The sequence below is a fragment of the Protopterus annectens genome, chromosome 4.part0 (assembly GCF_019279795.1).
Source record: "Protopterus annectens isolate FY-2018-M chromosome 4.part0, PAN1.0, whole genome shotgun sequence".
In the NCBI taxonomy this organism is placed as follows: Eukaryota; Metazoa; Chordata; order Ceratodontiformes; family Protopteridae; genus Protopterus; species Protopterus annectens.
In genome coordinates this window covers 13,898,399-13,914,884 of record NC_056733.1, presented here as the reverse complement: position 1 = coordinate 13,914,884, position 16,486 = coordinate 13,898,399, and the positions used below count along the sequence as shown (strand labels likewise).

At 43.5% G+C, this 16,486-nt stretch overlaps 1 protein-coding gene across 1 annotated transcript in view; it reads left to right on the top strand.

The window, feature by feature from the left end:
- Positions 1-8,151: 8,151 nt before the first annotated feature.
- CCHR4.PART0H17orf75 (chromosome chr4.part0 C17orf75 homolog) overlaps positions 8,152-16,486 on the top strand; it is a 671,853-nt gene continuing 663,518 nt past the window's right edge. The window contains exon 1 of the mRNA XM_044068053.1: positions 8,152-8,407. Within this exon, the coding sequence (XP_043923988.1) occupies positions 8,259-8,407 (149 nt within the window). The 5' untranslated portion in view covers positions 8,152-8,258. The remainder of the gene's footprint in view (positions 8,408-16,486) is intronic.

Genomic DNA, 16,486 nt, shown 5'->3' with positions numbered 1-16,486 from the left:
GCTTTATAGATTATGGCTGATCAGCCTAAATCTATTTTCTCGAAATGCTCCGAGTGTGGCCATAAGCTCTCACCGGCTGATGGCCACACTCGGTGTGTTAAGTGTCTCGGGGTTGAACACCTCACATCTGGTTGTTCCATTTGTGCAGGGTTCAACCCCAGGGCACTGAGGAGCGGAGGTCCAAGCTTGTCTTGGCGGGTCTTTACCGCCAGACTCGGCTCCGCCTCCGCTCCTTCGGGAACAACTGTGGCTACGGTTGTTCCCCTGTGGCACCCTCCTGCTCCTGGGACTCAACCTCCCGTTTCTGGAGAGGAGAGGGATGCTAGAAAAGGACGGAGGGAGAAGCACCACAAGCGGCGGGCCGAGACCTCTGTTTCGGCCCCGCCAGCCAAGCGAGCTTCTCCCCCGGCTCCGTTGTCGGCTCGGTCTCCTCCTTCTCGGCTCCGGTCCCCTGTGTGCTTTTCACCGGGTCCTGAGGAGGAGGAGACCCGATCTCCGTCGAGGCTATCGAGGAGGCACTCCAGGCCTACCTCGGTAGCCTCGTCGAGATCTACACATAGCCTTTCTGATGCTGATCTGGACCGGATGATGAGAAGGTTCATCCAGGCCCAGATGCAGATGGGAGTGCTCTTGCCTCCCCTCGGGGAGCTCAACACCCTTTTAAGCCTATTGCTCCTTCTCCGACCCGCTATCCGGGTTCGAGCAGCTGGAGCCGAGCAGCCGAGCGGGGTGGGTCGGCGCCGATAGTACTTGGTACTGGATCCGACCCTGCCCTCGAGTGCGTCGGATCCGACCTCTCGGAGCCTGGATCCGAGCCTCGGATCCGGGGGGATCAGTGCTCCTTCGGCGCCGTCTGTGTCGGAGCGTACTGTCCCTTCGGATCCGGGCGCTTCGGCGCCGGCTCCGGTCCACTCTTCGGATCCGAGGGGGAGCCGATTGTCGGATCCTTTGGTCGAGGTCGGCTCCCCTTGACTTTTGATGTAGTGGAGAGGGCTCTGTTGAGGGTCTCCGGACCCCCGGCACTTGTTCCGGCTCCGTCCCGCGCTCCCTCTGCACTGGGCCAGGCTTCCACCATCCGGCCCCTGGGACAGCCCGTTTCTGTGCCCCAAGTTGCTCCTATGGAACAAATTGCTGCTTGCGAGGACTCCTCTGACAGCCCCCCAGAGGAGGTCCCTCATGCATACGCAAAAGGAGGCACATTGACTCCCCCGAGTCTCTCACAGAAGACACGGACTTGGAGGAAGGGGAAGGCTCCCCACGGTCACCCCCCCGAGGATGTCTCCTTTGGAGACATCATGGAAATGCTCCGTATAAGGGGGGGGTGGTCTGCCCCCAAGTCTTCCTCGGACGAGTCCGTGTTCTTGGAGGCATTTGAAGCGGGCCCGTCTACCTCTTGGGTGTCCCCCCCTGCCGACCCCCTGGTGGACCTTATTACCACCAGGGCGTGGAAGGAACCGGACACCGTGGAGCCAATTCCCAAGAGACCGGATAGGATCCTTAGTCCGCCATCCGACCGGGCCCATTGGAGTAAGGGGCCTCCGGTAGATGCCATGTTGACGGGCGGCCACAAAGAGGGAACTGGCTCAGGAGAGTCCTCAGTCCACCCACCGAGCAAGGAGTCTCGGATGATGGACCGCTTGGGGAAGCGGATGTTCAGTTCGGCGACCTTCTCGGTAAGGGCGCTGAACTATTTGGCACATGTCATTAGGATGCAGCGAGATCTTATTAAGGAATACGCTGCATCCCCGAGTCCATTTCGGAGGAGGACAGAGTTCTGCACTCCACCCGTATGGCCACTCTTAGGTCAGTTACAAATACTTCTATGCGGCTACTCTCCCATGCAACGGAAGGCGCCGCTACAGCTGCGGGACAGGACTGGTCACTAGACGCCAGGCCTGGCTCCGTCACTGCGATTTTTCTGAGCCCTTCAAAGCGCCATTTGCGAACGCCCCTTTGATGGTTCTGCTCTGTTTGGCAAGACCGTTCGCGAGACGTTGACCCAGAGCAAAAGGACGGAAGACGCTGTCTGCCGTCGGAATCCGCTTCTCTGCACCCCAGAGGCCCTATTCTAGGAACCAAAAGGGTCAGAAGAAGATGTGGTTCCAGAAGTCGCAGCAGTCCCAGCCTGCTCCGGACAACCAGTCCTTCCGTGGCAGAGGAGGACAGGGAGGACGCCGCCCTAGAGGCAGAGGGGCTCCCAGAAACTTCGGGTCCAGGGAACCTTTCTCTGAACGGCCTGCGCAGCAACCCTGAGGGGTTGCCCGACTGCTCTACTCTTGAGGCAGTCGGGGACGTTCGGGCACCTAGCGGCATGGGAGTCCATAACATCGGACCGCTGGGTTCTCCAAATCATATCCAGAGGATATCGCATTCCTTTCCTTCACCTTCCAAAGTTGAAGTCCCTCCCAGACGTCCCACCCGGTCAACGGGAGGCCGCTTTGGCAGAAATTGGCCATCTGCTAAAGAAAGGCGCCATCCAGCCCGTTCCCCCACACCAGATCGGATCAGGGTTCTACTCCAGGTTCTTTTAGTGCCAAAAAGACGGGGAACTAAGACCAATCCTAGACCTCTCTCTCTTGAATCTGGCAGTCCCCAAAGAAAAATTCGAATGGTCACTCTGCAATCTATTCTCCCCTTCTGGGAGAAAATCACTGGATGTGCTCGATAGACCTCAAGGACGCTGCACTACCACATCCTGATGGACAGGCGCTCCAGGAGGTTTCTCCGCTTCCGGCTGGGAGCCAGTCACTACCAGTTCCGGGTCCTTCCCTTTGGTCTCACCACAGCCCCCACGGTGTTCACCAAAGTATTAGCAGTGGTAGCGGCCCACCTGAGGCTTCAGGGGGTGCAGGTCTTTCCCTACCTGGATGACTGGCTTCTTACCGCCCCAACAAGGCATCTACTTCTATTGGCGAGACTCCTTTCTCCATCTTGCTCCCTTTCTGGGCATCACAATAAATACAAAGAAATCCAACCTGGCCCACACAGCTCTTAGATTTTATAGGGGCCAGGCTAGACACAAGGAGTTTACGAGCCTTCCTCACTGCGGACAGAGTTCTAAATCTGCAGCTCCAGGTGCGGGCCATTCTCCATTCAAGTTCTGTTCCGGCGGAGTTGGTCCTGAGGGCTCTAGGGTCCATGGCATCGGCTATAGCACTTCTTCCTCTTGCCAGGCTCAATATGCATTCTACAGTGGACGCTCTTAGTACAGTGGTCATACCTTGCTCTCCCCATGCATCATCCCATAGCAATCAGCAAGGCTTGCAAGCGGTCCCTCTTGTGGTGGCTCCACTCCCCGGATCTCCACAAAGGCCGCCCATTTTGTGCTTCTCCCCCTCTCGCCACGGTGACCACGGACGCCTCCGCCTCGGGTGGGGGCACTTTATGGCCGGACCGTCCAAGGCACGTGGAACTATTCAGAGACCTTACTGCATATCAATGTTCTAGAGATGAGAGCAGTGCTCTTAGCGTTGCTAGCACTTCAGGACTTTCTTCCCTTGGGAACAATTGCAATTCAATCGGACAACATGTCTGTTGTCTGGTACATCAACAAGCAAGGGGGAACAAGGTCTTACCCTCTTTGTCGAGAGGCCATGAGAGTTTGGGAATGGGCAATCTCCACCAATCGCTTTCTAATAGCAACGCACATTCCGGTTCGGTCCAACATCCTAGCGGACAAGCTCAGTCGCACCATTCTGACCCCTTACGAGTGGTCTCTCAATTGTCAAGTAGCGGAACGCATATTCGCACGGTGGGGAACCCCTTCATGCGATCTTTTTGCTTCTCCCTCAAACACCAAGTGCGACAGTTTTTTCGCTCTAATACCTCCTCCCGGAGGTACCCCAAGAGACGCTCTGGTGCATGCTTGGCCACCCGGTCTTCTGTATGCCTATCCACCCTTGCCTCTGATGCTCCAAGTTCTTCAGAAAGCCTCTCGCGTGGGTTGCAGAATGATTCTCATTGCTCCATTCTGGCCTCGACAGATCTGGTTCCCCTTCCTAAGGTCTCACTCGGTGAATCCTCCTTGGATTCTAGATCGCATCCCGGATCTGATATCCCATCCATCCTGCATTCCTCCTCCGAATCTGGACAACCTGAAGCTGACCGCTTGGCTGCTCCAGTTCCACTCTTGATAAGGACTCCCGGTATTTCATCACCGGTTAAGGCAATTTTGGTGGCAGCTCATAAACCATCCACTAGAAAGGTTTACCGAAGCAAGTGGAAACGTTTCTCTTTGTGGGCGGAGCGGCAAGGCCTGAATCCCTTCACGGTTCCTCTTCCTTTAGTGCTTGACTTTCTAACCACTCTCTTTAACGATGGTGCCAGCAGTTCCACAGTCAAAGTACAACTGGCGGCAATTTCTCACTATCACATTGGCCATGACTCTAATCCTCTTATGTCAGCCAAATTGTGTAAAATTTTTCTTAAAGGTACTTTTCTTCTCAGGCCCCTATAAAACAAGCAGTTCCTCCTTGGGACCTCTCTTTGGTTCTACAGGCCTTGACCGCCTTCGAGCCAGCGGCTACGGTGGATCTCAAATTCTTGTCCTACAAGACAGCCTTTTTGGTAGCCATTACATCGGCCAAGAGAGTGTCTGAACTTCAAGCATTATCAGCTAAACCTCCTTACTTGGTATTTCATCCGGACCGTGTCTCCCTCAGGACCAACCCGTCCTTTCTTCCTAAAATCGCTTCTGAAGCAAACATCAATCAGTCCATTAACCTCCCTGTTTTCTTCCCTAAATATGAAAACAAAGGTGAATATAAGCTACATTCGCTAGATGTTCACAGGCAACTTAGATTTTATCTGAACAGGACAGCTGGTCATAGGCAATCAGACCAGCTGTTTATTTCCTTTGCAAAATTCAATTTGGGCAAGCCAATCTCTAAAGTTTCTCTGTCCCGCTGGATTTCACAGTGCATTTTATTGGCTTATCAAGCTTCAGGAAGGCCCGCACCGGAGGGTGTTCATGCCCATTCAACCCGGTCAGTATCTACCTCGGCAGCCTTCAAGGCTAGGATTCCTCTAGATGATATTTGTGCAGCAGCCACGTGGGCTTCATCTCATACGTTTATTTCCCACTATAAGTTGGATCTTGCATCTAAGGGTGGAGCATCCTTTGGCTCCGCGGTGCTCGGAATATCCTTCCATGATGGCCGCCCAAGATTCAGGTAGCTGGGGACTCTGTCCCACAGGTTGCAGACAATGAATATCCTACTTCAGATTTAGAAGTTATGTACTCACCATAACGTTCCATCTGAGTAGGTGGATTCATTTGGCTGCAACCAACCCGCCCTCCTATCCCCCTGGCCTTTCAGTTTCCTGCATATTCTATGTTACCCTTTTTAGGGTGTTGTTGCTTTGGCAAACTCGATCTGAGGTCATGAGGGTAGAGCAGGGCATTATGGGTGAGGGGAGGAGCTGAGAGCTTGGATCCATAGCTGGAAAACCATGCCGGTTCGGATCCGATATCGGATCCATAACCCACAGGTTGCAGACAAATGAATACACCTACTCAGATGGAACGTTATGGTGAGTACATAACTTCTAATTATTTTCCATGTTATAGGCTCTGCAAGCTTGGAAACAACCCTTTCTACTTTCTGTTGCCCGAGCCATTGTGCTAAAAGAACCTCAGCAACCACTTCTCAGGAAGTTCTTAAAAATAAAACAAATTAAAGCACTAAAAACAATTAAGCAGTGGTCCGTAGTGGTCAGGTTATTATACTCTGAGTTTCATGTTTTTTCCAGCAGTGAACGAAGGGTTCTGTGTTTTATAATGTAGCAATCCCTTTTCACATCTTATTAAATAGAAATATTTCCATAGGCTTTGTCCTCAGACTATGGCAGCAGGCCACAACAGTCCCTGCTCACATGGGAGAATCTACAGCTGACTACAAGAACTACATCCCTATGAGTATCATCAACATTCTGCTTAAAGTTATGGAGAGAATCATTGCAAAATGCGTTCACAAAGTACATAGGCAACTTACTGCTTCTAGATATAAACCAATACAGTTTCAGTGAAAGTTCATATCTGCCAAATGTGGTTGCATCTGTAGAAGAGGTTACCGATGTCCTGGATGAAGGATTAAGTGTACCAACAATCTACATTCATTTCATTAAGGTCTATTGCAGTATCCTTTATGAAGGAATTACAAACAAACTCATTGAGCTTGGGATGAATGCATAAGGAGTGCATGGATTTACAAATGGCTTTCCAGTAGAAACCAAATGGTAAAGATGAGAGGTTGATTCCTGTCACTGGTTGAAGTTACCATGGACAGAAACAGGGGGTCTGATTTCAGTCCACTTATCTTTGGCGTCTTCTTCTCTGGGTTGATAGTGATAGCTTCTGTTTCACTATGTTTGCTAGTGATTCCAACCTAAGTAGCACTGTCATCCCCTCCCTCGGGCACAGTAGTTCTCCAGAAAGAGTTTTACATACCCTTACTTATTCCCAGTCCAAAAATTATGTCTTCAGTATTAAATAATATAATAACTTTTGGGAAGCAGGTGGTTCCTGCTGATTGCTGTACTGTGGAATGCACATAACACAGCTTCTGCTATAACTAGGTATAGTCAAAGACAGCGATCTATCTCATCTTTGGCATTCATAGTACCATGGGATAAGAACGGCCTTCAGTGTGACCCATATCATATTGAAGAGGGTTACTAGACACTCCAGGGAGGTCCTTACTTCAATGTACATCTCATCCATTCAACGTGTTCTTGTCCAAACACCAGTTTCATATGGACATGGTTCAAAAGCTCCTCACTAACAGATTAGATGGGACTGATAACCTTGGTTATTCAGATGAGTTCAGAAACTGTGCCTCTTCTTGGTATCTTACCAAGTTTTCTTGTGAACTCTATGCTTTATTTTCTAGGCCAAGAAAAACATTTTCCTCTTTTGGATTGCTAGTCTAAAAAACAGTGATCAATGGGACAGTAAATGCACATAGGCAATCAACTTTAACATTTCTGTTGGCAATGCAGCTAGGGTGGCAATTTTATCACTAAAGGCCCTTTACCTTTTCAACAACTTCTCCTTGCTTTTAAAACAATGCCAGTCCTTACACATTTTTAAAATGGACCTTGAATATATATGTGTATTAAGTTTCAATATGGAATAACAACCCTCAACCTTCTAGAAGATCATTAGGCTATAAACTTGTTACTGAACCTATGACCCTAAGAAACTATGATCCATGTGGGTTAGCCATAGTTGGTATGTTTTTTCCCACTTATATTTTTAACATCATACAGGGGCATACCTCCCAACCCCTTAAAGCAAGAAATCTTCCCAAAGTCAAAAATAATAGGGGACAAAGGACCAAAATAGGTGACATATTTAAAAATTGCTCTTACAGACTTAGAAAGTTGATAGAATAATAAGTTTTACATTAGCACAATTTTTGATGGATATGAAGTCTGAAACCCAAATGCCTGCCATTATTTAGTGCCTTCAATCCTCAGTGATTTGCCAGAAAAACACATTTTTTATGACGAACAGAACAAAAATATGAGGCAAAAAATTTGGACATTCCGCGAAAATCTGGACAGTTGAGAGGTATTTCAAGAGTGTGTATTTTAAACGCTGTTCTGTGCAAGTTTATTTCTTTCATTCTCACCAGCCCATGGCAAATATATGCTCTGCCCTATTGTCACAAAAAAGTGCAAGGTACCAGGCTAGGGTTACCACCTGTCCCACTTTGCGAGGGACAGTCCCTCTTTGGGCAGTTGTGTCCTGCAAAAAAAAATTAAAAATGTCAACTGTCCTGAGATTTTAGGGCAACATTATTTCCTATATTTTATGTAATAGTTGAATAAAACACTTATTCTGTATCTGAAACACCTAAATGTTATAAGAAACAAAATAAGCAACTAAATGCTACAAGAACAAGATTTTATTTAGGCAAAAAAGTGAAGTTATGTCCTTTGTACTGGCCGTGGGTATGTTTTTGCCCGCAAATTCTGATGTTTGTACCACAATTTTGCCTGCAAATTACAATTATCTCACTTTGGGCATTTGAAAAGGTGGAAACCCTATACCAGGCTAATTAGAACATAGGCTCGTATGCCCGGGCATAGGAACGCCTGGATACTAGGAACCATCGTTTGCGGTGCAGATCTTGAAAGGGCACTTGGGACATTTCTTCAGAGCGGAACTTTGTTCATTGAAGTCAGATATTTTCACCTATTTCATGTAAAGGCATACAGCTGGCAGGTATTGTACTGTCCTGAGCGGGTGAGGAATGTACGCCATTCAGACATCCTTTCGGGAATCTATGGATGGCGATGAAAAGGAAGCAGATTTGGATACGGATGAGGGAGCACTAGATGAAGGAAAAACGCCGCGGCAAACCAATAGCTATTACTGCCTCTATTTGTACAGTTGCAACAGGTACACGGTTTTGGTGTTTTTTTTCTGGAGCCGTGTATTGTGGCATAGAAGTCTTTCAGCGTTTCCATTGTATAGTAGAGTAATGCAGTTCACAGTGGAGTACGACAGGTTTTCAGTTTAGCTGAACATGCAGTACTGATACCCTACAAGTAATACGGCTGCTGCGGGCGTGTTTACATTTACCCATAGTGTTCCTCAGCTTTCTTCCATTTGTTTGGCTCCCTGTCACTGCTTATTGTAAATTCTGGGCGATCTGTCGATAAGCGTTGAGTGTTTTAGCGATCTTAAAGTGGCAGGAGCGTAATAGTTTGATACTGAGCCTTTAAAAGCTCGTCGAATGTGGAAGTGGGACCATAAACACATTCTTAGTTCCCTAATCCATACGGTATGTATATAGCGTTAACACGAGTATGTGAGAATTTGTTTATTCACGACCCGCGGTCCACCCTTTTTAAGGACAAAAGTTCACAGACTACGGGACGTTACCGTCTTAAACTATGCAAATAAAACATTACCGTAGCTATGCTTTGTCCATTTTTTTACTTTAAACTCAGTGTTTTGGCTTGACCTTGTCACACTTTGATTTTATCCGTGATGATGTTGGGCAATAAACTGTCCGCAAAATAAATATATAGGTTGATCATGACATTGGGTGGTGCTATGACCCAGGAGAAAGCAAAGGCTGCACACGGTAGTTTAGACGGATGTGGCTCAATCGCAGTGCAGTGCAAACAACATGAATGCTGCTGGCAGAAGCTGTGGTGTTGACATAACACATCTCAGCTATATAAATTTTTGACAGAATGCCAGATTTTTTTTTTTGCCTCATATTTTTGGTCTGTTCCTCATACAATTTGTGATTTTTTTTCTGGATTTTTGTGGCAAATCAGTAAGGATTGAATTCACTAACTAATGACAGGCATTTGCGTTTCAGACTTCACATCTTTCAGAAAATGCATGGTAACATAAGACCTTTTATTTTAGCAACTTTCTAAGTTTATAAAAGCAATATTTAATACGTGTATCTGTTTTGGGGTCTTAGTCCACGTTTTTTTGTGTTGAGAGGTATTTTTGTGTTGAGAGGTATGTGCGTGACTAATGTAATTGCCAGTAGTGTGCCTGGCATAGTCCTAGGGCATAGTTTAAAGGAACAGAGATGCCAAACTCGTTTTTATCCGGAATAGCTGCTACAGTAAACCAGGCATTTTGCCAGTATTGTATGCATTATTACTAAATACATAAGCTCTGCCATCAAGTTCTTATTCCATGCACATGACTTAAGTCGCTGTCGGTTATCTTTGTAGACGCACTGCCGCGAAAGGTTACATTTCTTTAGACTCCCAGTACTTCTTTTGGGGAGCGGCATAAGCCCTTTTATAATTTCTCCGAGTTTTTTGGGTTTCTAATACTACGACATGTCGGGAATAGACCCCAATTCTAAGTCACTGTTAAAGTATAATTAAAGTTCATGAAATTAGTATTGTTTCACTCTTTGGTGTTAGCCAGAAGTGTGCTGTTTGTGGCACCTGCAGTGTGCCCAATATTGACTCCTTCTGCAATTCATTCGGCGTTACATGTATCCAAGTACGATTGTAAATTATTTTACAAGACCCCATTGCTCCTACTACTATTGTAACTGTCTGGCTATTTTTCTTTCACGTTGCTCTCATTTCTGCCCGCAAATCATGGTACTTTATGACCTTGTGTCTCTCTGCAGGTAAGAGACTGTAGTCACGGAATGTAGCAATTTCAATGATCAGTTCTAATTTTGTTTTTTCATTTGGTTTTCTCGCATCTGTTTTTTGAATGGTTGGTAAGGGGTGAACCAATGTGTTATAAACTTCATAATTTTCTATAATGCTTTGTGGCTCATGTTTCCAGTGTTTTTCAGCTACTTCAGTATTATAATGTTTGGACAATCCCAAATGCAACAGTCTTACATATGCCTTTCAGTATATTAGTATGTCACAACCATCAACAAGCTGTGTGATTATTTCCAGTTCTGTTTTACAAAATCTACATTTATCTCTTTCTCTTGCATGTTTACTGGATTTTGTAAACCAATGTGTACATAGTCCACCCTTTTGTCTTTTGGTTTAAATACAGCTCTCCTTAACCATGCCTGCGTTCGATCCTGATCAACATGAGGTTGTTCCAAGAGTTTTCTATACTTGCAGCTATATTATGCATTTTCCGTATTTCTTGCCTTCCATTTCATAATTCAACTTGTATTTTTTGTGTTTTGGTACATTCAGTTGCTGCCTGATTTTTATCTACTTCTGGTTTGATTTCCATTCCTGCTTGACACCTTCTGCTAAACTAACCAGGGAAGCCATTTTAGACTTATTCTCCTCCTGTTTTAAAACTTTCACTACGCAGTTGCTGCCTGATTTTTTTCTACTTTGGTTTGATTTCCATTCCTGCTTGACACTTTCTGCTAAAACTAACCAGGAAAATTTTTTACTTATTATTCTCCTCCTGTTTTAAACTTTCCTCGTTTGTCTTGTGAATTCGGCAGATATGTATGCAGTTCTATGACCGAGATCTATACATGTAATCAATTTTGAGGAGGTCCATACCTTCTTCAGAAAGGGGAATGTATAATCTTGGTATACACTGATTTTTATAAATCATTTGATAAGCATGAAGCATCCTTCTTGTTTTCCTGTTCAACTGATCCAATACCTTTTGGGGTCAGTCAGTCACTCCAAAACTGTACGTTAGGACAGGAAGAGCAAATTGGTTTATTGCTTGGACTTTGTTCCTAGATTTCAGTGCTAATTTTAGTCTTCTAAAATATTGCTTACTAAGTTTTGTTTGCATTTGCTCATGTTTTTATTGTTCCTTCATCCGTTCCCAAATATTTATACACTCCCCCTTGGTCAAGTTCTTTTATATCGCATTCCTGTCCCAAACTGATGCTGTCTTGATGCTGCAGCTTTCCTGCTTTAAAGATTGCTTTTGCACATTTGTCAAGACCAGGTGACATTCTTTTATCATCTGAAAAAGTTTGACCACTTTCAGTTGATGAACTACACCATTTTAAATCATCCACAAAAAAGTCTTTACACTGTGTTGTTTTCTGGGAGTCAAATTGTAGCCATGACCTAATCTGTTAAGTAGACAGCTTAATGGGTTAAGGGCAAGACAAAAGAGCAGTGGTGACAGAGTCATCCTGGAATATTCCCCTTTGAATTTTTATCCCTGGAATAATAATTTGTCCTTTATCGTGGCTTAAGTGCAAAGTGATTTGCCACTGTTTCATGGTCGCTGTAATGTAATCAATCAGTGTAGGGTACATCTTGTACATTTTTAAGCACTCTTTTTATCTATGTGTGTGGGGTACTGTCAAATGCTTTTTTGTAGTCTATTCATGGCATATTTAGATTCTTCCCCTTTTTACAATTTTCCATTGCAACTTTATTTAACAAGAAATGATCCTTTATTCCATATAACTTTATTTTATTACCATTCTGTTCTATTGCCATGATTGCATTTTTTTTTCTAAATGACTATAAACTCTGTCTGCATCAATTCCAGTGTATAGTTATGTCATTGGGAGGCAATTTATTGGTTTATAGTTTTTAGGATAGCTTGCAGGTTCGCATTGTTTTTCCTGTTAACCAGGTTGATGTCTGTTTGGGGTATGCATATAAATGTCCTTACTCATGGATAAATCTTCATGTAAAGATGTTAATACTTTTAGCCAGAATTACTGCATGTAGCCCTGGGGTTTTCCAGTAAGGAGCTTTTCTTAACTTTTTGTTTCAGTCTCTCTGGCCATTACTTCATCCCATTTCATATCTTCTACATTTGAACTTCTTATTCTTTCATTTACGTTTTCTGTCCATTTATCATCTTTATGTCCCACAGGATCTTCATAGATAGTTTCTGAAATGCATTTATTTCTTCTTTTTTTGGTGGTGTTTCAATTCCTTTTGCATCGTTTCCCATTTCTCTATAAAACCTTTTTGTGTCATTAACAAATTGTTTTATTTTGTACGTTTAATATTTTATCTGCATGTCTTCTAAGTTTTTCTGCCTGTGCTGATATTTTTAGTTTATTATTTGTGATGGTGCACGATAGACCTGATCTGTTGTGATACTCTACATTGCTTTTATCATGTTGTTATCTTTGTGTATTTTGGTTGATCTGTTCCCTCTTCTGTACTTCTCTAACAGTGACCCTTCTTGTCTTAATTGCTTTATAATTTTCTGTTTGATACTTCCATGATGGCATTTGATTTTTCCCCTTCCTTTCCTTACTGTGTTTTTGTGGTAAGACTTCATCTGTTATTAATTTAGTTGGACAGTTGTATATCATATTTACTTTTGTTGTACCCTATGAATATGTATGAACATTCCTAATTACTGTGTTCATTTGTTTAATCAAACTTCTAACTTTTTGGGTTTTATTTACTTTCTGTAGTCTTTCTTTTATTGATCTTAATATGTCTGTCCATCTCTGTTAAATCAAGCAACTCTTCTCTTACATAATTTTCTTCTAAACAGAAGGCAAATTCTTTGTTCTCCATTTCCTGCGGGCATTCTATAGAATGTTTCAGAGCATCTTCCTGTGCCACATTTTATTTATTTATTTATTTTATTTTATTTTACATTTGTCGACCAGGAGTGTCCGATTGAGCTGAAGCCCTTTTTCAGCGGAGGCCCGGGGAGAAAAGCTCCAGAACATACACAAATTACTATAGTTACAAATCAACATACAATAGATGCCAGAATTATACAATACTATAAACAAAAATATGGTAACAAATGAAGCATAAGAAGCACAAATGATTGTAGTTTCAAATAATTGGCTAATCTAAAGTACAATAAGTACATTAAAGGAAAAGTTTTGAGAGTTGCATGGAAGGAATGGGAATGTATTAGATAAACAGGACTAGGTTAGTCGGTTATGGTCAAGGAGGGTGCAGGCAGTGGCAGGTCCAGTGTTTTTTAAAGTAGTCTTTGGTGGCTAGCTTAAATTGTTTGGGGTGTGTGAGGTTCTTGATTTCTAGTGGGAGTTTGTGCCATGCAATAGAGGGGTGGTAGCTTTATAGGTTGCACTCTGTCTTTGATTTAGGTTTTGTAAACGGTTAGTAGGTCTTGGTTTGCGCTTTGGAGATGTCTGATGGGGGAATAGAGGGAGATGAGAGTGCTGAGCTTAATGTAGGCTGATATAGAATGGTGTGTATGATTTGGAGCTGAGATTGGAGAAAGGTGTGGAGGTTCGAGCCAGTTCAGGTATTTTAGGGAGAGACAGTGGTGGAATTTGTTTGTTGAGCTGCAAATCTAGCTATCTTGTGATATTTCGATTCTAGTTTGGTGAGTAGGGAGGAGTTCAGATTAGCAAGTATTTGGGAACAGTAAGTTAAGCAAGGTAGAGGGCAGGCGTGAGAGTAACCTAGCTTCAGGGGTGAGGAATTTATTCCTGTACAGAAGACCTAGTTTCTGATGGGTTTTTCTGATGCAATAGTTAATGTGTATTATCAATTTAGTTGATCAATGATGGTAATGCCAAGTAGTTTGTGCTAGATTTGACTTCTATAGGGGTATTGTTTAGGGATGTTGTGGAAAAGGAAGGCTTGCTGTGGTTAACAGATTTAGGAAGAAAGAGTAGCAATTTTGTTTTTTGGGAGTTGAGGATGAGCTGGTTATTTGTGAGCCGTGTCTCTACAGAGTTAAAGGATGTCTGGGTAGTAGTTAGGAGTTCAGAGGGTGAGTTAGCAATAGTGATGACTGTAGAGTCGTCTGCATATTGGACAATGATAGACTGAGGACAAGAGGAGTGAAGTGAGTTGGTGAAGATATTAAAAAGTAGTGGTCCAAGTGTGGATCCTTGGGGGACACCTGTGTTCTTACTGCAAGGGGGGTAGATAGGCAGTAGTCTGTGACATAGGACTCAACACATCGGTGAGATAGCTTGAGAACCAAGCAGTAGTGCCAGAGGAGAAGTTAAGGTCTATGAGTTTATGTAGCAGAGAGTGAGAGCCAGTATCAAAAGCCTTTGGTAGGTCAAGGAAAAGGCAATATATAATCTTTGGCAAGAGAGATAGTGTTGAAGGATAGTAGAGCTGTGGTGGTGCTATGCTTAGGACAGAAACCATGCTGTGTAGGAGTGAGCAGTTTTCCCTGAATGAAATAATGCATAACTTGCTTATGTATGCATTTCTCAAGGACTTTTTTAATTGAGGAGGGAGGATAGCGATTGGTCTGAAGTTAGAGATCTGTTTCCAGAGAGATGGAACTTTAGATTCAGAGATGGAGTGATTTTATTAGGCTAGATACAGGTATAGCAAGGGAGTGTGCAGCAGTTTGGAGAAAATATGAAGGGATATTATCTACAGATACTGAGCATGGTTTGAGCTTGGAGAGTGAGTTTTGATGTAGTTAGTGGAAACAGGTTTTAAAGTAAAGGAGTTTTCAGTGTTAGAAGTTGGGGGGTTCAAGGAGGTTATAAGTATTGCTGTTTGAGGGTTGGGGTTAAACAGTTTGGAAGCAGATTCAATGCAATAGGTGTTGAATATATTGGCAGTCTCTTCAAGTGACTTGTCAGGACATGGGTTTGGTGAGGTTGGTTGTGTAGTATCTGGTTTATAGCATTCCAGAATTTCTTTGGCGCAGATTTTAATGTTGTAGGGGGATTATAATAGAAATCTTTTTTGTCTATGTTGATGAGTTTTTTTGTTTGATTTCTAAGTTCTTTGTACCTTTGCAAGTCAGCTGAAAGTTTGGAGTGTACCCATATTTTCCAAGTCCTGTCACTGGTTTTTCATAAAGGTATGGGTGTGTTTAGATAACCAGGGTGAGATTTTAGCTTTTGTCCTTACTTTTCTGGGTGGAGCTAGAGCATTTAAAATGCAAATGAAAGTAGAGTTGAAGGCTTTTACTGCAACATCTAGTGGGAGCTGTTTAAGGAAGTTCCAGTTAATTTTAGAGAGAAGGGTATTAAATGTGTCTGGGTTAAATTTGGAAAGTTGCGGCAGGTGATTAGCTGGTGTGGTTTAGAGAGATGGGTGGTATATCTGAGCACTTTTATAGGTGAGTGATCACAGTCTGGTAGTGTTTCTGGATTATGGTATTTACTGGGATTAGAAACAAGTATCCAGTCTATCAGGGAGCTTGGAGATTGAGTTATTAGTATGGGTAGGTTGAGAGATTAGCTGTGTAAAGCCATAGAGATTTATGTGATGGGGAGAGTTTGGTTTGCAGAGATTCAGCCAATTAATGTTTATGTCTCCAAGAAGGATGTTTCATTAGGGAAGTTTTGGGTGAGATATGAAAGTATATTTTTCTAGTAGGGGAATGTTGTCACCTGGTGGGATATATATGGCTACTACTGTTATGATAGTATAGTCATTAAGTTTAAGGTTTGCTGTCAGTATTTCTGCAGGTGAAAAGGAGGGAACAGGTTGGTTAGGATGGGAGAGAGTGAGTAAACTGTGAAATCCCCCCCTTTTTATAAGCGGTCTTGGTGACGTATATTCTTTTTTTTGTATTCTTCACAATAAAAAAGCGGCCTGCCCCTGAACTAGTGTATATAAACGTCAGTAAATGACTAACAATGAAATACTAGCACACAAGCACCACAAATAAGAAAGTATTGTAAGCTTTATCTATGCACACATATATGGGTTTACTGTTTTAAAGAGTGAATTAAGAGCGAGTGACCTAAATGTCTGTTCACAACATCGGTCAGAAAAGGTTGACATACTGAATGTGTCAACACCCTATTATGCATGTGCTGAGTAACAATCTGAGAGCATGCAAAACATTACTTAGAAAAAAAAAAAAGAGTATAAAACATCATTTTTTGCAGGGGGTAGGTCTCCCTGCTATTGTGTGTACCAACTTCAAGATGCACAGTATCGGGGAAAGGACATATTTCCTACCCTGAGAATTGCATAATATCACACACCTGATGGCCCTCTGTGTAGTCGACTAATTTTTGCTGACTGAACAGATGTTGACCAACAGTAGAGTCGACAACATTAAGTGAATCTATAGAGGGAGAGAGAGAGAGGTAGGTGGAACATAAAGTGAACACACTGTAAAATAAGTAAGACAATAACCTAAGCA